Raw genomic sequence first — 24,708 nt, 5'->3', positions numbered from 1 at the left:
GTTAGGGGAAAACAGGCTGGCAGGTGAGTAGTTAGGCATCAATCAGGCTGGCAGGGAAGTGGTTAGGGGGTGATCAGGCTTGCAGGCAGAAGCAGTTAGGGGCAATCAGGAAGGCAGGCAGGCGAGCAGTTGGGAGCCAGCAGTCCTGGATTGTGAGAGTGATGTCCGACTGCCCGTTTAGGCCCGGTGGGATTGGGCCTAAATGGGCAGTCGGATATCCCTCGAGGGGTCCCAGATTGGAGAGGGTGCAGGCTGGGCTGAGGGACACCCCCCCTCTCCCGTGCACAAATTTCGTGCACCGGGCCTCTAGTATTATATATGAAGCACATGGTAACCACAAACCAAAACTATGGGAGAGATATACAAGAAATAAAGAGAAAGGAATCCAAACACAATACTACAGAAAACCATCAATATATAAGAGAGCAAGAGAATAAGAAAGGAATAGAGAACTACATAAACAATCAGAAAACAATTAATAAAATGGCAATAACTACACACCTATCAATAATTACTTTAAATGTAAATGTATTAAATGCTCCAATCAAAAGACAAATGGAACAACAGGGAGGTGAAGACCTGAGGCAGGGGACGGGGGCTGGCTAGAAGGGGTCAATGGGCTAAAAAAAAGGGGACATATGTAATACTTTCAACAATAAAGATTTAATTTTTTTTTTAAAAAAAGACAAATGAATAAAAACGTGGTGTATATATACAATTACTCGGCCATAAAAAAGAATGAAATCTTACCATTTGTGACAACATGGATGAACCTAGAGGGTATTGTGCTAAGTGAAATAGGTTAGACAGAGAAAGACAAATACCGTAAGATTTCATTTATATGGGGAATCTAATATACAAAATAAATGAACAAGCAAGACAGAAGCAAACTCATAGACGCAAGAGAACAAATTGATGGTTGCCAGATGGGAGATAGGTTGGGGGATTGGGTAAAAAAGGTGAAGGGATTGATAAACTCAAATTGGCAGTTACAAAATAGTTACAAGGATGTAAAGTACAGCTTAGGAAATATAGCCAATAATATTATAACTATACATGGTGTCAGGTGGGTGCAAAACTTACTGGGGGGATCACTTGGTAAGTTATAAAAATGTCTAATCACTATGCTGTACACCAGAAATTAATATAATATTGAATGTCAACTGTAATTGCAATTTCAAAAAATTAAAAAATAAATAAACTAACAAAAGCAGACCTTGAAAAAATAGAGCAATTTAAGGTACCTGACAAGTGTAGAAAAGGCCAGCAGCATACAAAAGGAAAGTGAAACAAATCGAACCCCAGCAGGTGTAGCAGGAGGACGGCTTGTCATCAATTGCAGCAATTGTTCAGCTTCTTCCTCAGTTGGTCTAAAAAAGAAATACATTATTACACTTTACTTTTTTAGCTGAAGAAGGGAAAAAGAAAAGGGGACTTCCCAACAGTTTCACCTTTCCGATACAAACTTCAAGCTTTGTAATAATACCTCACTATTTATAAAATCTTTAACATCTTGAATTGTGAAAAGCAACACTATTGAGTTTACAACCAGTGTTCTTCCTTGGACACAAATACAGGCACTGCTCACTGTGCACAATAGTACGGAAGCATAAAAAGAACCATGTAAGCTGATGCCTTGGCTAGTGTGGCTCAGTTAGTTAGTTGTCATCCCATGCACCAAAAGGTTGCTGGTTCAATTCCTGGTTAGGGCACATGCCCAGGTTGCGGGCTGAACCCCTGGTAGGGAGCATGCAGGAGGCAGCTGATTGATGTTTCACTCTTACATGGATGTTTCTCTCTCTCCCTCTCCCTTCCTCTCTCTCTAAAAATCAACTTTTTAAAAATCTTTTTAAAAAATTATTAAAAAAACATGCAAGCTGAAATTACGCATAGTGATCTTAACAATGAATGGAGAATATTTCAACTGTTCTGTGACCTTTAAATTTGTTTTTGTTAAAACATTAAAAATCCTGTCAATTATAATGCATACGGAAATAAAAAATAGTAAAACTAATATTTATACAGAACTCTATAATTGAAAATATTAGACACATTGGGAATTAAAGTGTTTTCTTCATAAAAAAATGAAACTATCAATAGTAGTCTGAACAGCCTTTGTCTTCTTCTCATTGTATAACTTACAACACAAAGTGTATGTCTTTTCTAAGCCTTGATGAACTGTCATACCCTCTGCTAAGTTTGGTTCAGCTTCCAATATGTTATGCCCTGTACTTTCAGTCATGAAATATCTGAGACTTCCTTTCATGTGAAGATTTTTGCCTGCATCACTTCCTCTGAAACTTCTTCATCCTTTTTGTCACAATGACTTTCCTCATTTATGTTGACAACTGTATCTGGCTGCATATCTAGGGTCTCTCAAATGGAAGCTGTGTCAACATTCTTACACGTCAGCTATTTCTTCTATTTACATTTGGTTCAAATGCCATTTCCAACATTACCATTTTTTGTTTCTTTGCTTCACTTTCATCGTTATTGGCTAATCCCCTCCTTCAGTTATCTATTTTTATAAAATGTCACATTATTTATATATATATAAATATCAATAAAATATATATATATAAATAATATATATATTAATATATATTTTATTGATTTTTCACAGAGAGGAAGGGAGAGGGATAGAGAGCTAGAAACATCGATGAGAGAGAAACATCGATCAGCTGCCTCCTGCACACCTCCCACTGGGGATGTGCCCGCAACCAAGGTACATGCCCTTGACCGGAATCGAACCCGGGACCCTTCAGTCCGCAGGCCGACGCTCTGTCCACTGAGCCAAACCGGTTTCGGCAATAAAATATATTTTTTTTTAAAAAAGGTTATAGTGCACTGACTAAATGATAAACCTTATGCTTAATAACACATCATATCAATGTATGACCTCAGCGATAGTAGGAAACATAGGAGAGCTTTACTTCAACTAGCTGCATGGGCTAGGTAAACAATCACTCATTATACTCTTGTCAAGCTGTGGTGAAGACACAGGTTTCTTAAACTGCTTTGGCTTGTCCCATATTTACATAATTATATTTACATCAGACCAAAAAAAATAGATACATCCCTGCTGAGGAAGTTTTGCCTTAGGACTTCATTCTTTATATAGGCCAGCCCACTAACTAAGCCCAACAGAAAACCCAAATCCTCAGAATAAAAGGCCTTTGACTCACTTTCTTGGGATTAGAAACAAGAAAGTAAAACGACAAAAAGGTAAAATATTAAATTATGGAATACTTGAGTCCAGCGATCCCCATCAAAGCACAGTACAGACGTAAGAGTGCACTGGCTTTCACAACGTGCTCTTCTTTCAGCCCCGAGTACACAGACACATGGGGCTCAGTCTCTGTGTCAACCTCGTCCGCGATGCGGGTGCTTCTCACTGTGGGAAGAATGCCTGTCAGCTCCAGAAGCAGCTGCCGTCGCATCTGCCAAAGGACAGAACTGCTGCTCTCTCTTTTTCTCTGTAAGAAATATGAGCCACAAGACGAAGAAAGCATGGAACACTCAGTAAGTCAAAAGGAAGTTCAAACAGAGCTCCCCAGGTAAACACTTGAAATTGACCCCTTTAAGGAGGCTGTCATAACTATAGAATCTCATTTTAACCAATCAAGCACACTCAAAATTCACTGGTTCATTGCAAGAATACTCTACTCATGCTAATTTGGGTTGGTTGTACAGAATATACTAAATTAATTACAATTTGAGTTGTAAAACATCATTTAAAATGGTACTTTCAAATACATAATGACTAATGGAGTCACATGTGCTATAGAAGTGCTCATATTTTGGAGACACAAGACTTTGGATTTAAACAACAGCTCTGCTATTAGTTAAGTGTGTTTAGGACTCTGCAGATTCTCAAATGCTTTTAGGGAAACCAGGTCAAAATGTGTCCTTAACCATTTGTACGCCATAAGCATCTATAGACACAAGTGGCAGACCTTTTTAATTAAATTCAAAACATCATGGCAGTTAACTGGTTAATAATACTAAGACATTATTGGCCTTTATACTATTATTTTTACGACTATTATTTACTATTATAGTGCAGTTCTTCAACAGTTTCTATGAAGCCAGACATTAAAGAGAGTTGCAAAGCACTCTCATTAATTTTTTTTATTTTAGAAAATATGGCTATTTTTCATTAAAAAATGTTATGTTCACACTGAATAGATTATTATTTTTAAATAAATATTTCAAATATTTGTTTTCATTTCTAATCTGATAAATAGCAATAGATAAAAGCACATAAACAAAAGCTCTTTGGTATCCTCAATGATTTTTTTTTAATGTTAGGAGGGTCCTGAGGCTAAGAAATTGGAGAACCACTGGTCTAATGACATCATTCTCAAAGTGTTTCTTCCTCTTTTACTAACTGCCAAAATATCCTGATCCTTAACCTATACAGATATTTATTTCTCACCTGTTGTCCATTTCGGATAAAAGTTCCAAACCAAGTCCGGACTTTCGCATTTGTTCCAAGAAGCAAACCACTAACAAAACAAACCAAGTCAGTCACTCCATCTTCACTAACTTCATTTTTAGTATGATCCAATGTCAAAGCTACTCCAAGGCCTGGCAAGTGACATTCTTCCACCTAACACAGCAAAGAAAACAAACTGAACTCAGTATCGTAAGGAAAAGAGCCAGGATGCTTCAGAATCTAAAGCCTCTAAAGTTTAGAGGAAGAAGTATCACAAAACATAAAAACCCAGAGGAAGGTAATACATCCAGGATATAATTATAATTTTCTACAAGATTCCAAAACCATCTTGAGAAGAGTTCCTTGTCCTAATATAAAGTCTTTTGTCTCATAAAAATAAGAACTCTTACCACCATGCCTCGGACCTTGAGGGCCTGAGAAGGGTTCATTTTACATAAGAAGCATAAGGCATCTGTCCTGCGCCTTCCTCCAAGACTTTCTTCATCCTGTCGTTCTCCATTTTTGATCAGGCCCCTACAAACTGAACATTGAATAGCCTCTATTACTTTAAGCTTTGTAAGTAAAAAGTTAGAAAAAATTTTTTCAGCCTTGAGAAGCAATCATTTATGCAGAATATACACTACAGAAGAAAAAAGTTAGAAAACTTGAAAGCATAGTAAAAGAAACTGGTAAAAATAAAGCAAAGAATAAAGAAGAGATTTAGAATATGCACAGTGACTGTGGGACAATATCAAGGAGTCAAAAAGAGAGAAGGAATAGAAGACAAAAATATATTTGTCCAAATTTGATGAAAATTAAAAACCCAGAGAAACTCAATAAACTCCAAGCAGGATATACACAAAGAAATCATATCCAGACACATCATAATCAAATTTCTGAAAACCAGTGATACAAAGAAAGTAGCCAGAATAAATAAATAAATAAAATAGCCAGAGGCAAAAAGAAACATTATATACAGAACAGAAATACAAATTACCACAGAGAGAGGATCCAAGATGGCGGCGTAGGTAAACACCTAACCTGCTGCCTCACACAACAATTTCAAAACTACAACTAAAAGAAAAACGTCTATCACCCAGAACGACGGGAAAGCTGGCTGAGTGGAAGTTGTACAACTAGAAGAAAAGAGAAAAGAGCATTGAGATGTGCACAAGCGCTGAAAAGCTGAGGTACGGAGGTGCACGTGTCGGGCTGGCAGCAGGCGACTGGGAGCGCTGCTTTTTTCAACCCGAGGGGTGATAAGCTCCCGATTACTCCGAACTCCAGTTTCTGGGGAGACGCAGGGGACCCAAACTCCTATGGGGAGAAGCTGGACTGTCTGCCATCGGGTCGGAAAGTGAGAGTGGCTTGCTTGAAGGGCGGCGCACAGGAATAATTGTTTACTGCGCTGGGGCGGGGGACACCAGGACGCGGTTGGAGACGCAGAGCCGGCTTACTGGCAGCCATCGCTGTTTGCCACGCCCTAGCCTAGTGACGCCCTGAGACCCCGCCCTGCACATCCTACAAACCCACCCAAGCTCCAAGCAGCAGCTTTAGCATATGAATGACTTGCCCTATCTCAGCTTAACCTAGCAAACTTGCAGCCCGGGTGAGACAGCTCCAAAACCTCCAAACCCCAAGCAAAGAGGAGAAAATTGTAGTTCTCGCTGTAGCTCCTGCTGGGTGGCCTCAGACAGTAGCTGACCTGCACCCCATTGGAGATCCAGAAGCCAGTGTACCTAGTGGTCAGTGTGAGACACCAGATTTCAACTCCTCACATCCATAAGTGACACATTCAAGAAGCAGACTCAGTGAGCACCAAAGCCCCACTGAAACAAGTCCTGCACCATAAGCGTGTCTCCAGCACAGCAGTTCTTCCATTATAGACACAGCGGGTCCTCACAGCCAAGTGGCCTGGAGGTCAATTCCTCCCAGTGTACCAACAGCAATCAAGGCTTAACTACACCAAGACTTTGCACTCAGCCCACAAAGGGGTGCACCAAGAGTGTCCACCTCAGGTGATAGGCTGAACCACTTGTCACCTACCACAGAAAACCACTCCATCAACACAGGGAAGCAGCAAAATGCGGAGGCAAAGAAACATGTCACGAATGAAAGAAATGGAGGAAAGCAAACTACTGGACATAAGAGTACAAAACCACATTTATAAGGTTACTCAAGAATCTTCTAAAAACCGCCGAGAAACTTGATGAGACCTCCGAGGAGCTTAGTGAGACCTTTGAGGAGCTTAGTGAGACCTTCAAGGACCTTATTAATGAGAATGCCAAAAAAATGGAAAAGGACTAGTCAGAAATTAAGCACACAGTCTGAAATAAAGAATATACAGAAATTCAACTGTAGATCAAAGGACCCCAAGAATCAAACCAAAGATCTGAGATATGAGGAAACAAAAAACACCCAACCAGAAAAACAAAAAGAAAAAAAGAATCCAAAAATATAAAGATAGTGTAATGAGCCTCTGGGACAACTTTAAGCGTACCAACATCCGAATTATTGGGGTGCCAGAAGAAGAGAGAGAGCAAAATATTGAAAACCTATTAGAAGAAATAATGACAGAAAAATTTCCCTACCTGGTGAAAGAAATAGACTTTACAAGTCCAGGAAGCGCACAGAACCCCAAACAAGAGGAATCCAAAGAGGACCACACCAAGACACATCATAATTAAAATGCCAAGGGCAAAAGACAAAGAGAGAATATTAAAAGCAGCAAGAGAAAAACGGTTAGTTACCTACAAGGGAGTACCCATACGACTGTCAGCTGATTTCTCAACAGAAACTATGCAGGCCAGAAGAGAGTGGCAAGAAATATTCAAAGTGATGAACAGCAAGAACCTACAACCAAGATTACTCTACCCAGCAAAGCTATCATTCAGAGTTGAAGGTCAGATAAAGAGCTTCACAGACAAGAAAAAGCTAAAGGAGTTCATCACCACCAAACCAGGATTACATGAAATGCTGAAGGGTATTCTTTAAGAAGAGGAAGAAGAAGAAAAAGGTAAAGATAAAAATTATGAACAACAAAATGACATCAAATACATACCTACCAACAAGTGAATCTAAAAATCAAGTGAATAAAAAATCTGAAGAACAGAATGGACTGGTGAATATAATAGAATCAGGGACATAGAAAGGGAGTGGACTGACAATTCTCAGGGGGAAGGGGGTGTGAGAGGTGCGGGAAGAGATTGGACCAAAATCTTACACCTATGGATGAAGACAGTGGCGGGGGGTAAAGGCATGGGGTAGGGTGGGGAATCAGGTGGAGGGGAGCTATGGGGGAAAAAAAAAGAGAAACACCTGTAATAACCTGAACAATAAAGATTTATTTAAAAAAAAGAGAGAAACAGAGGAAAGAAAAAAAAATTACCACAGAGAACAGAATGACATCTTGAAAGAGCTAAAAGAAACTGTCAACCTAAAATTTTATACCCAATGAAAATATCTTTCAAAAATGAAGGCAGCCCTGACTGGTTTGGCTCAGTGGATAGAGCGTCGGCCTGCGGACTGAAGGGTCCCAGGTTTGATTCCGGTCAAGGGCATGTACCTTGGTTGCGGGCACATCCCCAGTGGGGGGTGTGCAGGAGGCAGCTGATTGATGTTTCTCTCCCATCAATGTTTCTAACTCTCTATCCCTCTGCCTTCCTCTCTGTAAAAAATCAATAAAATATATTTAAAAAAAAAAAAAAAATGAAGGCAAGCCCAGCCCGTGTAGCTCAGTGGTTGAGCATCAACCTATGAACCAGAAGGTCATAATTCAATTCCCAGTCAGGGCACATGCCCAAGTTGCTGGCTCAACAAACTGAAAGGAAATCCACAATTATGTCTGGAGACATCAACACCCTTCCCTCAGTAACAAGTAGACAGAAAATTAGCAAGGACACTGCTTCCAAAGGGCTTTTACATATCATGTGATAATCTGTTAGAAATGTAAGAGAAATATTATCAGTATCTCCATTTTACAGATGTGAAGTATCTTGATGGCAATCACATAAAGAATAATTGACAAAGCCAGAAATTATGACCCCCAGATCCAGTGTTTTTTCCTCCTTGGCTCCCAATTCCCAAATTACCTTACTCAATAATGCTTTCATTTTTATATCACTCAGACCCAAACAATAATCTTCAATTACTACTAGTTTGAAATAGACATGAAAAATTTCAATTGATTTTTCTTCATTTCTACCCTATACTTTTCTGCAAACTGATAGCCATAAGGCTAAAAAACAACGGCCTAATTGCTGGTATTTCTGATTACAGATATCATGCATTGACTGCTCCCTGGCTATTTCACAGATATATGTCTCCTCTCCTCTTTGCTCCATGAGCATCGGGATTATATCTTCTAGTCCTTTGGTATTTTTTATTGTCATATTATAGCACCAGTGACTAATAGCAAAAAAAAATTTTGCTACATACTCACTGTACTTAAAATGTTAATCTCAAAGCAATTTTGAAACCTCTAAACTCAATATTTCTAAAATTAGTGCACACTAATAAACTTTCAAAAGACAAAAAATCTCAAATAAAATCTCATAAATGTTTCTTCTTAGCTCTAACAGAGGTCCTTACATGCCCAAGTAAATCTCTTCAATATCCCATTTCAAAATTATATTTACCTTCATTGAAACTATCAGGAACATTGGCCACCAACAGACACAAGAACCAGGCACCATTTCTAACATGTAGCAAGGCTTCAGCTACATCAACTATAGGAAGCAGGGAAGGGAGCTCTATGAGAAAACAAAGGCAATGTTACTACTAAAGAGTGACATTTCACTGTATTTACATTAAACATCTTTTGACATTTCACTGATGTCATTTAAAAGCAATTAAATTAAAGCAATTTTTTTTCATAGTCTAGAGTTGAAGTGTCCAGTAGGACAGCCACCAACCACATGTGGTTATTTAAGTCTAAATTAAATAAAATTAAAAATAGCTCAGTTCCACCCGACTAGTGTGGCTCAGTGGTTGGGCATTGACCTATGGACCAGGAGATCACAGTTCGATTCCCCATCAGGGTACATGCCTGGGTTTGCGGGCTTGGTTCCCAGTGTTGGGAAGGTAGAAGGGGGGAGGGGGAGGATGGGGGGGAGAGAGAGAGAGAGAGAGAGAGAAAGAGAGAAACATCGATGTAAGCAATACACATCAATTGGTTGCCTCCCGCACACACCCTGACCTGGGCCAAGGATTGAACCTACAACCCAGGAACGTGTCCTTGACCGGGAATCAAACCTGAAACCATTAGTGTTCAGGCTGACGCTCTAACCACTTAGGACACCGGCCAGGGCTTTTTTGTTTTTTAGTTTTCACCCAAGGATGTGTTTTACTGATTTTAGAGAGGGAGAGGGGGAGGGGGAGGGGGAGGAGGGAGAGGCGGGGGGAGAGAGGAGGGAGGAGGGAGGAGGGAAGAGGGAGGAGGGAGGAGGGAGGAGGGAGGATGGTGGGAGCATGGTGGGAGGAGAGAGGGGGAGAAAGAAATAATTGGTTTTGAATCTGTGACCTTTTGGTGTGAGCTCCAATCAACTGAGCCACACCAGCCAGGGCATACTATTAGTCATTTTTTACTTAATTTTTTAGGGTACTTTCCAGGTTAAGAAGTGATATAGTATCATTTAACAAAAAACTATATCCGAACTGTATCTTAGCATTTATTACAGTACCTGCTTGTAAAATACAAAGTACATCTGCAGCTTCCTCCAAATAGACTGGACTCTCAAATAGCTCAGATGACTTGATAAAAAATTCTCCACTGGAATCAGATACCTAATTTAAATATATATGTATATATATATGAACTCTATTAATTTTAGGTAATTAATTAAATTCCTTACTAATTTTGTAATTATTTTTTCAGCTTACACACCACGTCTCTTAATATGTCATTAATAAACAGCATCAGAATATGCAGTATTCCATAAATTTGAACCAATGTAACCAATTAATAGTCGCCTTAATTATTGTTCAGACATGGCAGTATAGGTTTCTATAATTTATGTCTATATGAATATTTGGAGACATCTGGAATTAAAGATAAGACAATCCAAAGAAATGAACTAGAAATGTTACCTACATAAGTTGCAGCTGAAAAAAGTAAAAAATAAAAAAAAATGCAAACTTAAAGTAGCATAACAAATATAAATTCATGTTCAATTCTGAATGAAGTGTGAGAAAAACAAAGAATAAAAATTGAAGTTCAACAAAAGCACCTACTTTTTTAAAAATTTCTTACAGTAGTTTTATCACCACATTTCCGATATGCCAGAAACCTTCCATAACAGAAAGGTCACTTATTTTATTAGAGACATCAAGTGAGGTTATTGAGAAAAATATGGAGGAGAAATATTGGTTGAAATTAAAGACTTTTCATATAATAGAAAAGAGTAGAATGAAATAATTGTAATAGAAAGAAATTTTTAAAAGATTTATAACATATCTTAAAAACTATCTAAAATTTATGACCCCCTCTCCCCTTACCAAGTATTTTATTTAGAACAGAATTTCAGGGTTTTTTTTTTTCTCCACAATTTGTAAAACTTTATTATAAATTAACTGACCTTGAAATCTAACAGTAAATAACTTTTCCCCTAAAACTCTGGGCCTAATCTCATTTAAGCCATCTTACTATAAAGATCTAACTTAGTTCTTTGTATGACAGACCCCTGACATTCACAAATTTTAAATTTAGAGTTTCAATTAACCATAATTACCCAAAGGTCCATAACCTAAAATAATCTGCCATTTTGCTGACATGAGAAGTTGAATAGCCTTTACTATACAGAAGCAATTCAGTCATCTAGTGAGTAAAGCTAGCCAATGACTCTACATCCAATTCAGCTTTGATATTCCCTACTCACTGTTATATAGAGGTAATTACTACTCATTCGGTGGCTGAAGGAACTGTGTACATTTTTCAGTTATACATCACAACATTTTATGGGGTAAATTGTATCCAATAATGGTATAATCAAATTTGGTAATCTTAGCTAACTGTCAAGAAGCCATTGTATAAACTCCATATAGAAAAAATTCCTAAGCTGGAGAACACAGAATAGACATACATGAGAGAAAACAGTAATAAGAGAAAGAAAGCCTTTAAGGCAGGTATGTAATAGCATTTCAAACCTTTGAAAGGAACACACTTATATAATCAATAGAAATATGTGTAGAAGAGGATGCATCCTGCCTGCCTTCTTGTCTCTGCTTCATGCATATTTTGAGCTGTAATTCAAATAAATGTACCTTGTTCATAATTGCCAACAGCTCACTAAGCACAAGACGCAATCGACGAGGTGAATCACTGTGTTCAAACTCTAATGTTAGTCCATGCTGAAGCTGTGATACCAGGATGCTCTCTCCAGCGCCTCCTCCAAGTTTATGCCTAATAAAGTACAAACGTGTTAATCAACAATTATGAGAACAGTGGCATAGAAATAATAGCAGGAAGGTTATCTGTTATTGAAATAATCTACAAAAGAATGCATGAACTCGGGAAGAAACCAAGATGGCGGTATAGGTAAACACCTAAACTGCTGCCTCACACAACAATATCAAAACTACAACTAAAAGACAAAACGGACATCATCCAGAACCACAGGAAAGCTGGCTGAGTGGAAATTCTACAACTAGAAGGAAAGAGGAAAGCACATTGAGAATCAGAGGAGCTGCGAAAGGCTGAGGTACGGAGACGCGCGAGCGCACAGAGGAGGACAGGCGGCTGGCTGTGTGTACGGGCGGCTGAGTGCGCGGTTGGCTTTCTAAAGCTGGAGGGAGACAGAAGCTCCCGACTGCACTGAACTCCAGTTCCGGGAGAGTTCCTGGGAATCCCGACTCATTCGGGGAGAAACTGGACTGTCTGGCAGTGGGCAAAACTTGAGGGAAGCTTTCTTTCAGAGGTGCTTGCAGCGATTACCACGGGACACTGAGACCCAGGGGCCTCATAGGGCAGGGCTGATGGGAAACCAAGGCTGTCTGCTCGGCCCTGAAACTCCGCCCCACCCAAGCTGAGCACAGAGGCTTTTGCAATTTTGCAAATCTTGTCTCATAAGGGTGTCTCCAGCACAGAAGTTCTCCCAGCGTAGACACAGCTGATCCACACAGCCAATTGGCCTGGAGGTCAATTCCTCCCAGTGATACCAACAACAATCAAGACTTAACTACAACAAGGCTGAACACACAGTCCACAAAGGGGTGCACCAACGGTGTCCACCTCAGGTAACTGGGGAGGCTGAGCCACTGGGCCATATAGGACACCTAGCACACAAAGCTACTCTACCAACTCAGGGAAGCAGCGAAAATGTGGAGACAAAGAAACAGATCACAAATGAAAGAAATGGAGGAAAGCAAACAACTGGATATAGCGTTCAAAACCACGGTTATAAGGTTTTTCAAGAATTTCCTAGAAAAGGCCGATAAATTTAGCGAGACTCGAGGATATGAAAAAAGACCAACTAGAAATTAAACTTACACTGACTGAAATAAAAAATATTATACAGAGACCCAACAACAGACTAGAGGAACACAAGAATCAAGTCAAAGAATTGAAATACAAAGAAACAAAAAACACTCAACCAAAAAAGCAAAAAGAAAAAAGAATCCAAAAAGTTGAAGGTAGTGTAAGAAGCCTCTGGGACAACTTCAAGCGTACCAACATCAGAATTATGGGGGTGTCAGAAGAAGACAGAGAGCAAGATACTGAAAACCTATTTGAAGAAATAATGACTGAAAACTTCCCCCACCTGGTGAAAGAAATAGACTTACAAGTCCAGGAAGTGCACAGAACCCCAAACAAAACAAATCCAAAGAGGACCACACCAAGACACATCATAATTAAAATGCCAAGAGCAAAAGACAAAGAGAGAATATTAAAAGCAGCAAGAGAAAAACAGTTAATTACCTACAAGGGAGCACTCATATCATTGTCAGCTGATTTCTCAACAGACACTATGCAGGCCAGACGGGAGTGGCAAGAAATATTCAAAGTGATGAAAAGCAAGAACCTACAACCAAGATTACTCTACCCAGCAAAATTATCATTCAGAATGAAAGGTCAGATAAAGAGCTTCACAGAAAAGAAAAAGCTAAAGTAGTTCATCACCACCAAACCAGTATTATATGAAATGCTGAAAGGTATTCTTTAAGAAGAGGAAGAACAAAAAAGTAAAGATAAAAATTATGAACAACAAATACATATGTATCAACAAGTGAATCTAAAAATCAAGTGAATAAAAAATCTGATTAACATAATAAACTGGTGAATATAATAGAATCAGGGGCATAGAAAGGGAGTGGACTGACAATTCTGAGGGGGAAGGGGTGTGGAGGGTGCGGAAAGAGACTGGACAAAAAGCATACACCTATGGATGAGGACAGTGCGGGGGAGGAAAGGGCAGAGGGTGGGGTGGGAACCAGGTGGAGGGGAGCTATGGGGGGAAAAAAAGAGGAACAATTGTAATAATCTGAACAACAAAGATTTATTAAATTAAAAAAAAGAATGTATAAACTCTATTCATACATTTCATGAATGTATGAAATTACTTCTGAATTACTACTTAGTTTGCCTATCTATTTCAGGAATTGAAATAGATAGGCAACCAATGTAAAGATTTGTTTACAACCAATGTAAAGACTTCGTCACAAATGATAGTTAATACCCACTTCCATTAACAACAGTTGCGCATTGTTGGATTCACAATGGGCAGGGACGAACAAAACCTCCGCCCAGAATTTTAGAGACTCAATGTAAACTTAAAAACCTCTCCGATGATTCCAATAAATCCTTCTGCTCTAGGGGAACTTACTCTACCCTGTTCCCACCGAGAGTAACTGGCCTAATCAGTTTAGAGTGAATACAATAGTGTATATATCGAAACTTCTCTACACAACATTTCATAATATGGAAATTCAAAAGCGTTTTAACTATAAGTAGAAAAAAAAAACTAAGTAAAATACTCTCCAAAGTTTAGACTCTCAATCTTCTCTTTTTGGCATGCATCCAATAAAAAGCCCAAAAAGCTACAAAAGATATTTGATGCCTTCTTCTTTGGCAAGCCCAAGTAAATCCCAATCTACATATTGTATAACATAACATTACCTAAGCTGCTGTTCTTTGCTGGCATCCTGTTCCAAGGCATGAAAGTCCACAGACAACAATGCAACAATGGAGTTGACAGCTTCCACTCCAGAGAGAAGGCGAAGAATGAGTTTTTTATCCTGGGCCCAGCTTTGGCTCTGGTCAGCAGGAGCACAAAGTGCCATCCGCACCAAGCAGGGCAGGAGAAGTCTTAATTCTGGATCACTTAAAGCTGCCAAACGAACAACATCCACCTTCTGCATTGCCTCAAAAGCAAATGGGCTGACAAACTGAAGGCTTGTACACTCCGTCATTATCACTGTTGGTCCTAATGATTGAAGAAAAAAAAAGTAGGGATGTAACTCCCACATGTATGAATACCCTCTTTTTAAGTACCCTGAAAAATGTGGTTTATCTTTAATAGGCCCCTATGTTGACAATCGGTTCCTGGCACAATTAAAGGCTCCCTACGTTTCTACTGCCATCTGGAAAATGAGAAAGAAAATAGTATATTAATGTCTCTTCTAGCCTTGGGGATATGAAGCAGAGAGATTAAGTAACAAGCCCCTAGTATTATTACTAGTTAGTGGCAAAAGCCACGGCTGAATCCTCATTTACTCTGTCTCAGCCCAAAGCTTTCTCCATTACACCAGTCATATGAGTGCCACACGTAAAATAAAAATAAACCAATGGTATAGTGAAGAATGCTCCTCTTTGGTACCTCTTTTGTTTCACATGCCTAGCCAACAGGTTAAAGAACGTTAGGCTTCTCTTTCCACACTCCAGGAGTCGGCATTGGTAAATCGCCCCAGTAGCCAAAAGCAATGTCAGATTCAAAACTCTGGAGGCCTTAACACTATCCCATGTACCCTGGGTAAAAACCAGCTGTGGCGGTGGGAGGTGCAATTAGCTATGGGAGACAGATGAGTCCCACTCGGGCACTTCTCTGTCCTCAGGAGTAATCAGAGGCATAAAAAAGAAAAAGAAAAAAGACAGGGACCAGTAAGCCAATGCCATCATGGGTAACAGTCGTGGGCAAAAACGCTGCTTTGCTTTTAAGCAAGAGGAGTTGGCCTTCTCACAGAGGGGCGGGCTGAGGGAGCGGAGAGGTGCCCTGTGTGCTCATAGGTCTCGCCCCTGGTGTAACGAGAACCAACCAGTCCCTCAGGCTGAGAAAAGCGGGCGGGCTGCCGACCAGGACCAGGGAACGCGCTGAGGTCCGAGAAGCGGAAGCTTCAGACCTTCAGATATACCTTACAACCTCCCGGGATCCCACCCGCATCCACGTCCTAGAAGCGGGACGCGGTAGAAATCGAGAGCGCGGTCCGAAATCGGGCCTAGGCGAGCATCTGGACTCCCCGACCCTAGCTGTGCCCTGAGTCGACCCGGGCACCCAGAAGTCTGTCGCCGGGGCCAATCGGGTCAGCGGTGCGAGGGGGACTAGATGGGGCCTCCGCGCAAAGGCAGAACCCAGACTGAAGGGAGCAGAAAGCGGAGGAGACTGTTTCAACCTGCACCCAGCACCTTCATTCATCCCCAGCGTCTGGCTCCCGTCGGCCACCGTACTGGACTGAAAGGAAGAGTGGCTGTGAGAGGAAACCCAGAGACGGCGGCGCGGACACCGGGGTGCGCGTGCGCGGCCCCGCCCCTTCCTCCCCCCGCTGCTTGCTCCGCCCAGTTTCCCCTCCGGAGTGTTAGAACTGTTAGTACATTTTTCTGACTCTACCCGCTGTGTCATTAAGCTCTTTCGAGCTGCAGTTTCGGCTTCACATGGCTTAACGTAGGTAAAAGAAGTGTTAAAGTTGTCCCCACTATTCTTTGACCGGAATAGACTGTACTCTTCTCCCATCTCTGCCTATGCCCTCCCTGCACCAAAGTTCTAGAATCCTAGGATTTGTAGAATTTAAAAAGTAATCTAATCCCGAGCCTTCCTTCGCTCTTGACCTGACACACAGTCAGATGTTAAACCTCTCATTTCAGGGTTCCTAAGTTAGGGTCTATGGATCCCTAGAGCGCGATGGAGATTCAGGAATTCTCTGGAATCTGAAGAAATTGCGAGTTGCTTGGCATGTCTTCTGGAAAGAGGGTCCAAAACTTTTCAACAACTTCTCAGAGAACACTGGTCACCCAGAAATGATTAAGAACCACTACTCTGTATTTTTCATCCTATCTCTAGTGCCTGGTTCAATCGTACTGTATTTAGCACCTTCTATTTACAAAACATTGTGCTAGGAGTTGTAAACAAAAATATTTGACAGACAGTACTTTATAGTTACCAAGGCTTTGACAGAGAGATGATCTCTTTAAAAATAAGGTCTGTGCTCTGGCCGGGTTGCTCGATGGTTACAGTGCCCACACACCAGAGGGTCGCAGGTTGGATTCAGTTCCAGGACACATACCTGGGTTGGGGCTTCCACCCTCAGGGCGAGTATGAGCGGCAACCAGTCAATGTGTCTCTTTCACATGGATGTTTCTCTCTCCCTCCCTCCCTCTCTTCCACTCTCTGAAAATCAATGGGGGGAAAATATTCTCGGGTATTAACAACAACACTAATAATAATAATAATAATCTGCTTTCAACATGAAAAAATCAGCAAAGGAAGAAAAGAACTAATGTGTTGCAGTGTTTCTCAGACTTTTTTCCACCTGTCCCACAGTAATACATTTCACATCGTGCCTCAAAACACACATATGCATATGTACCCACATTTAAATGGAAACAGGTATCTTATGAAATAATACACATATTACATGTAATGTATTCCATTCTACTTTAAATTGCTGGTCACCACATACAAATTGATTTCACAACTGTACAATATTGTTATTTTTAAGCTGATATTTATTAAGGAGTTATTTGAACACTTGCTAGGCACTAGTGCTTTATCTCTATTATCACATTTAATTCTCTGAGGTAGATAATATTCTCCATTTTAAAATTGTGGAAATTGAGAGAGGTTAAGCAATTTAATCTCCCTGGATAGTTATTTCACAGGAAGAGTAATTCAAACACTGATTTTGGGGAATAGAAGAGCAGGTGGATGTAAACTGATTTTTTTTTAAATATATTTTATTGATTTTTTACAGAGAGGAAAGGAGAGGTATAGAGAGTTAGAAACATCGATGAGAGAGAAACATCGATTCAGCTGCCTCTTGCACACTCCCTACTGGGGATGTGCCCGCAACCAAGGTACATGCCCTTGACCGGAATCGAACCTGGGACCCTTCAGTCCACAGGCCGACGCTCTATCCACTGAGCCAAACCGGTTAGGGCTGTAAACTGATTTTTAAGATCTCTTTAAATCTAATTGTTTATGATCCTAAAATCATTAACGGAGAAGCAACATGCAGATCCATCTTGATCAACAGAGAACAGCAAATCATGTCTAGCCTGAACAAGATAGCTAGAGTGTGATGGTGACAAGTGCTGACACTTAAGTTCCCTTTTTTCTTCTCTTCCAATTCTAATCTCAGTATCACCACCACCCAGAGTTGCTCAAACCAGAAACCTGTAAGTCATCCTAGACTCCAGCCTCTCCCCCAAATATCCACTTAGTCAGCAAGTCTTCCAAATCTACATTGTAATGTTTGCCAATGAAATCATTTTGACAATCACACAGAAACACAGACACCCTAGTGAAAAAGACTTACTCCTGAACTTTCGAGTTTTAGAGCTGCTTTCTCTGAGGTCGCTTACCTAACTATGCTACAATCAATTTATAAAGGTGTTGCAGCCCACATGTTCAATTAGGCAGATTCAGAAACTTCTAGTATGGCAAATACTGCTACAAATTAGCCCAAACATTTAGTTGCCTATAAAACACAAAACCTTACATTATCAGTGGAGATTTTTTTTTATATTTGCTTCACCCTTTTGTGATTATAATTATAATCCCCTTTTAAGACCAATGAAGCACTGAGGTTCATTACCATTTCTGTTCACACAAAAATGTATTTCAATTCTGTGATTACTTTTTTCATATTTTAATACCTCTGAAATTAGGATGTCTTAAAGTCAAGTGTTAAATTGTACCTAGCAGCATTTTTAGTGACACATAAGATAATCATGTCTTACAATTGCTGGTGTCTTAGGTTTGATTAAACACGCGCAGTGTGGTTCCTATAGTTTTAAGGTGAAAGAGAAGACTCCTTCCTGGATGAAAGAAACCTCTGACTGGCTTGCTTTGACTTACTGTTTTCTACTTGAACTATTTTTTAATCACACTGGGGGAGGGAAAGAAAAGAAGAAACAAAAAGACATTACTATGTTTCAGGAATACTGGGTGCTTTTATGTAGATTATTGCTGAGTAATTGAACTTCAAGAAATTAGAAGACGAAGGTATTTAAAGGAGGACCAATGTTCTTTGGAAATAGAATCACAGAATTTCAAAAGTAAAAGGATCTCAGGAGACATCTAGCTCATTTCCTCAACAAGCCTCTTTTTTTAAAAAAATATATATTTTATTGACTTTTTTTTTTTAAAGGAGAGGAAGGGAGACAGTTAGAAACATTGATGAGAGAGAAACATCAATCAGTTGCCTCCTGCACACCCCCCACTGGGGATGTGCCGGCAACCAAGGTACATGCCTTGACCGGAATCAAACCTGGGACCCTTGAGTCCGCAGGCCGACGCTCTATCCACTGAGCCAAACCGGTTAGGCCAATCCTCTTTTTTTAAAAAAAATACATTTAATTGATTTTTTACAGAGAGGAAGGGAGAGGGATAGAGAGGTAGAAACATCGATGAGAAAGAAACATCGATCAGCTGCCTCCTGCACACTTCCTACTGGGGATGTGCCTGCAACCAAGGAACATGCCCTTGACCAGAATCGAACATGGGACCTTTCAGTCCACAGGCCGACGCTCTATCCACTGAGCCAAACCGGTTAGGGATAGGGCAAGCCTCTTTTATCTTGCAAGATTTCTTCCATTGTTTCAACCTGTCGAGATGTTTTGATCTCCTTCTACACTGGCTATTTGCTTTGGCAAACAGTTCATATCTTCATCAATTTTATGGATAGATGTTGAATAGGGTCCAGCCAAGGTTCTATAGTATAGCATTAGAGACCTCCAGGTTGATGTAGCCTCCACCAATCAAGCCTCTTTGGTTATGATTTTCAACTATTAAGAAATCACCCAACTACTTTATTAACCAATGTCACCCCAATAAATTCAATAAAAAGTAAAATAATCACCTCAACTATTAAAACACTTCCCTGCTTGGGGATAGTGTTGATTTTTTAAGGTGGCACTCAAAAGACAGAGTTTTTAATCGTCTGACTTCTCTCTGGCCTGGACTATGGCCATATCCCACCATGGTGCCTACATTTTAGTTATTTTTAGCTGCTTGTTTCCCAAATCCTTCATATTATTCACCATTCCTTCTGTCTGGAATGCCTTTTATTCTCTTTATGTAGTAACTCCTATGCATGTTCTTTTTTAAAAAATATTTTTATTGATTTCATAGAGGAAGGGAGAGGGAGATAAAAACATCAATGATGAGAGAGAATAATTGATTGGCTGCCTCCTTGCATGCCCCTTACTGGGAATCAAGCCTGCAACCTGGGAATGTGCCCTTGACCAGAATCAACCCCAGGATCCTTCAGTCCACAGACTGATGCTCTCTAGCCACTGAGCCAAAACAGCTGTGGCTCCTATGTATCTTTTAAGTTGAAGTGTTCCCTTGCTAAGAAATCTTTCCCTGGCAAACTACCTGTCTCTTCATTAGATTCGAGTATCCTCCTTCAATGCTCCCAAGCCAACCTTTACTTTCCTTCCATCATAGTACTTCACATATCACACTGTAATTGTTAGAACATACATGACTGTCTCTCCCACCAGAAAGTAAGTACTTTTGAGGGCAGGAGCTGTATTTTATTTCTTTGCCCTTAGCATAGTATGTCACTTAATATTGGTTTGTTGATTGATTTAAGCATAGTATCAAATTCATGTTGGATTCTCTTTTTTGTTTTTGCTTATATGGAAACCAAATAACTCAGGGATATGGGGAACTGACTTATCTGATCCAGCTGTTAATAGAGTAATAAACCCTTTATACCTTGTTAATAAGCAAAGCCTGGACATTTTACTTAACATGCTTAAGAGATAATGCTTCCTACTAAATGTCAATGTTTCTCTAGAAACTGTAATATTTTGAAGGTTATTTATCCTAGATGGTTTGAGTAAAGTTCAAACTGCACTTCTAAAGTCGATGTTCTGCTTGTATATTCTTAAAAAACTACAATATACTCCAAATATTTTTAACAATTCTGATTGTAACAATTCTGTCTCATGCATATTTTGATAAAACCATTAAACAGAAAAAAAATGGTCAGAACATATTGTAATTTTGATTCTAGAAGTGTGGTAAATGTATGTATACCTTGAGTAATAAGCTGATACTATTTCAAGTCACCCCAACAAATTAACAAATACATAGATCTATGTACATAATATGCTACTGGTATCAAGAGATCAAGAAAATTTCCAATATACTAATTCCTTCTAAAACATTTAAAAATGTTCGCCATACCTCAGTTTTACCTCTCAATCTGTAGTTCTTAAATCACATGGAGAAATCTGACAGGAAATTTGGTAAGAAAAGATTACAGGAGCCTGGCCAGCGTGGCTCAGTGGTTGAGCATCGACCCATGAACCAGGAGGTTATGGTTCAATTCCCAGTCAGGGCACATACCTGGGTTGTGGGCTTGATCCCCAGTGTGGCGAGTACAGGAGGCAGGCAATCAATGATTGTCTTTCATCATTGATGTTTCTCTCTCTCTCCCTCTCTGAAATCAATAAATATGTTTTTAAAAAAAAAGATTACAGGGAAAGGGATTAACTAGCATTTCGAGCTTTAAGTCTTGGGTTTTGCCAAGATGTAGCAGAATGGGTCATAATGTATTTGTGCCTAGCCAGTATGGCTCAGTGGTTGAGCATCGGCCCATGAAGCAAGAGGTCAGTATTCCATTCCCATTCAGGGTACATGCCTGGGTTGCAGGCTCGATCCCCATGTGGGGTGTGCAGGAGGCAGCCGTTTAATTAATTTCTCTCCATTCTGCTCTCTGAAATCAATAAAAATATATTTTAAAAAAACTTTATTTGCTTAATGTAGGAAACATGTCTATCTCTAAGGTTGATTTCTTAACAAGTATCGGTATCTTATGCATAGTACAAACAAGCATTTGGTTTTGCTTTTGAAAGAAAAAACTCATTTCCTTCCTTTATTAAACTACTCAAGATTTTTCAGAGTTGGTATTCAATACTGAAAACTACAAACAGTACAGAAAGATTGCACCTAGTTGTACAAGTGAGTACCACCCCCCCCAAAAAAAGCTTGATCTGCATAGTTATTTTTAGTAATACACTATAGTAAAAAAAAAAGGGGGGGGTAATAGAAACTGTGACAGAAAATAATTAAAAGCTGTGACAACATAATATACACATCCTTTTAAAGAATTATTTTTAAAATTCTGCTAGCAGAAACTACTTTAAAATGACAATTTTGGAATTTGTCCTTAGCTTAAGTTTGACAAAAAAATATTTAAAACTAGAGGCCCGATGCACAAATCTCGTGCACAGGTAGGGTCCTTAGGCCTGGCCGGCAATCAGGGCCGATCTGTGGAGCGACCAGGGAGCCCCCACTGGCACCTGCCTTGGCTGGCCTGGCACCACCCGCTCACTGCCCCCCCCCCCCGCCGCCCGTCTCCTCCCTCTGCGGGGTGACTGGCGGGGCAGAGGGCCCCTCCTGGCACCCGTCTTGGAGGTGACCAGCGGGGTAATCAGGGGGCAGCACCGCAAGCTGGCCAGCCAGCCCCAGCCCCCGATCACCCCGCTGCCACCGCAGGTTGCCTCCCTCTGCAGGGCAACTGGGGGCCCTGCTGGACCACCATGGCTGGCCTGGGGCCTGCAGGCAGCTCCTGCATTGAGCGTCTGCCCCCTGGTGGTCAGTGAGCATCATAGCAACTGGTTGTTCCACTCGTTGTTCAGTCGATTTGCATATTACACTTTAATTGTATATGGCTAGAGGCCCGGTGCATGAATTTGTGCACTAGTGGGGTCCAGTCAGCCTGCCCCTGATGGTTACCATCAGGGGCAGGCTGGCTGGGACAAGGGGCTGCGGGTGTTATGGTCATTCCACCGTTCGGTCAATTTGCATATTATCCTTTTATTATATAGGATAGCTGCTTAGACAAAATGGACAGAGAACAACAAAAAAGGACGGAGCTATTTTTAATGGATTGTTCATTATCTGAACAATAATATTGTTTCTAAAACATTTGTGATTTTTAAAAAAATAGGACTATGCTTTAAATATTTGAAGGTAACTTCTTTCAACTAGAAAACTGATTATTAAACTAATCAGTCTAAATGGAATTAGTATGCACATGTATATATATAATTTTCCTATATATTTAACATTGATATATGATTAAAATATTTTCTAAAAATCAAATACTTCAGCCCTGGCCAGTGTGATCCGGTGGTTAGAAGGTTGGCCCTCACACCAAAGGAGTGCAGGTTCAATTCCCCATCAAGGGGCACACACCTGGGTTTTGGGTTCCCTCCCAGAGGCATACGGGAGGCCACCAATCGATGTTACTCTCTCTCTCCCCCATTCCTCCTTCCCTTCCACTCTCTCTAAAAAGTAATGGAAAAAGATATCCTTGGGTGAGGATTAACAAAAAAATGAAATACTTAGGATGGAGAAGTTAAAAGTCCATTAATCAGTTTTCAGGTTGCTCCTTTCCATTTATAAATGACCAAAAAGTAATACTATTCCTGATTTTCACACAAACCTTGGAGATATTTTCAACAGAATGAGACACCACAATGAAGGCTTCATGAATAATTTATTCCATTTGAAGTTTTGTTTTTTTGTGTGTTTTTTTTTTTAAAGTATAAACCTTTTCATTTCCTCAATCACAATTTATACAACTCAGTGTTATGGCATTTGGCAGCAATAGTGTTTGTTCCTTATTCTTTTTTGTCACGTTTTTTAAAAAAAAAGCAATTGGACCATATTAAGTGTCACTGCTAAACAACTTTAAAACGCCCCTTCATAAAGTGACCAAGTTATTTTGAGTTGATGCTGACACATGTCCAGTAATGATGTTACAATTTGTAGTTTAAATTCAGTAACTGTAAGGTCCACAAATCCAGTTTACTTTGAAAACTAAAGCTATTTTAAAACTTTATGAACACATCAACCTGAGGAGTATTTTAGGTCCCAAATCCAGTTTTTTAATTCATACTCCACAAAAAAGAAAACATATATATATATAAATTTAAACCACAGTTCTGGGCCCATTAAAACACCAAGAAAACCCCAAAAGGTTAAGATTTCCAGCTGATTTGGGGGATGGGGCAAAAAATGTATGTCAAAAACATTTTTCTTTAATTTAGACAAACTAAAATCTTAAGAGGAAACCCAGACTAAAACATCACTCATGCACATTAAATGTATTAACAGACTGATATGCAATGCCATAGTGGATGAGAGGCAAATTATATGATGCAACAGCATTTAAAAACTTCCTTTTAATGTATTCAATTTGAACATTTTAAATAATGCAACATAGTATTTTGATATTACAGTATTAACATAGTGCTTGATTAAAGATCTGCAAATCTTTGTAGTAACACATTAAGTTAAAAAAGTTACCTCAGAAGGTAAATATGAAGACAAAAGGAGAATATTTTAATACAGTAATCTGTGCCATACTGACAATTGAGTAGGAATACAGCTGAGGATAGTTAACTAAGTAGTAAGAGCTTAATTTTAGTGGTTTAAGAAAAGTTTAGAAAGATTAAAAATTACAACTACTTTAAAATTTAAGGGTTATATATAAGTACACTTGGTGGCCATCTGGCCAAACAATAAGGTGTACAGAAATTTACTCATACAGTGTTAGTTCACAGTCCTGATAACTGAATGGCTTGCATAAGAAAGGTATGGCTAGATGTTTCTCACTGGCTGGAAGCAGACATTACATAAGTAATCTTTTTAAATGCCAAAATACTGAAATTCCACCCTGCTTTATAATGGATAACAGCACAAAAAAACAGATATTAGCACTGTAACAAGGAAGTCAAGGTGTTGCTGATCAACTGGTATGAAGCATATTATTTTGCTTACCTATTTAAACAAAATAAAACAGCCTACACTTGTCTGTGGCAG

The 24,708-nt window shown here is 39.7% G+C and overlaps 1 protein-coding gene across 4 annotated transcripts in view; it reads right to left on the bottom strand.

The window, feature by feature from the left end:
- Nucleotides 1-16,100, bottom strand: part of INTS2 (integrator complex subunit 2) — a 62,356-nt gene extending 46,256 nt beyond the window's left edge. For 2 of the 4 annotated variants that reach the window (XM_080681080.1, XM_080681081.1), the window contains exons 1-9: nt 16,040-16,100; nt 14,550-14,856; nt 11,699-11,837; nt 10,120-10,222; nt 9,076-9,189; nt 4,849-4,979; nt 4,439-4,612; nt 3,250-3,476; nt 1,245-1,370 (exon numbers count right to left, since the gene is read on the bottom strand). In XM_080681080.1, coding sequence (XP_080537206.1) covers nt 1,245-1,370; nt 3,250-3,476; nt 4,439-4,612; nt 4,849-4,979; nt 9,076-9,189; nt 10,120-10,222; nt 11,699-11,837; nt 14,550-14,856; nt 16,040-16,058 — 1,340 coding nt within the window. In that variant the 5' untranslated portion in view covers nt 16,059-16,100. Of the gene's footprint in view, nt 1-1,244; nt 1,371-3,249; nt 3,477-4,438; nt 4,613-4,848; nt 4,980-9,075; nt 9,190-10,119; nt 10,223-11,698; nt 11,838-14,549; nt 14,857-15,781 lie in introns of all 4 variants that reach the window. The other 2 variants (XM_080681082.1, XM_080681083.1) reach the window with 2 other exon arrangements.
- Nucleotides 16,101-24,708: the final 8,608 nt, after the last annotated feature.

Source organism: Plecotus auritus (genome assembly GCF_963455305.1).
Source record: "Plecotus auritus genome assembly, chromosome: 7".
In the NCBI taxonomy this organism is placed as follows: Eukaryota; Metazoa; Chordata; class Mammalia; order Chiroptera; family Vespertilionidae; genus Plecotus; species Plecotus auritus.
Note: the sequence above shows the minus strand (reverse complement) of the source record. Positions and strands in the feature narration are given on the sequence as shown.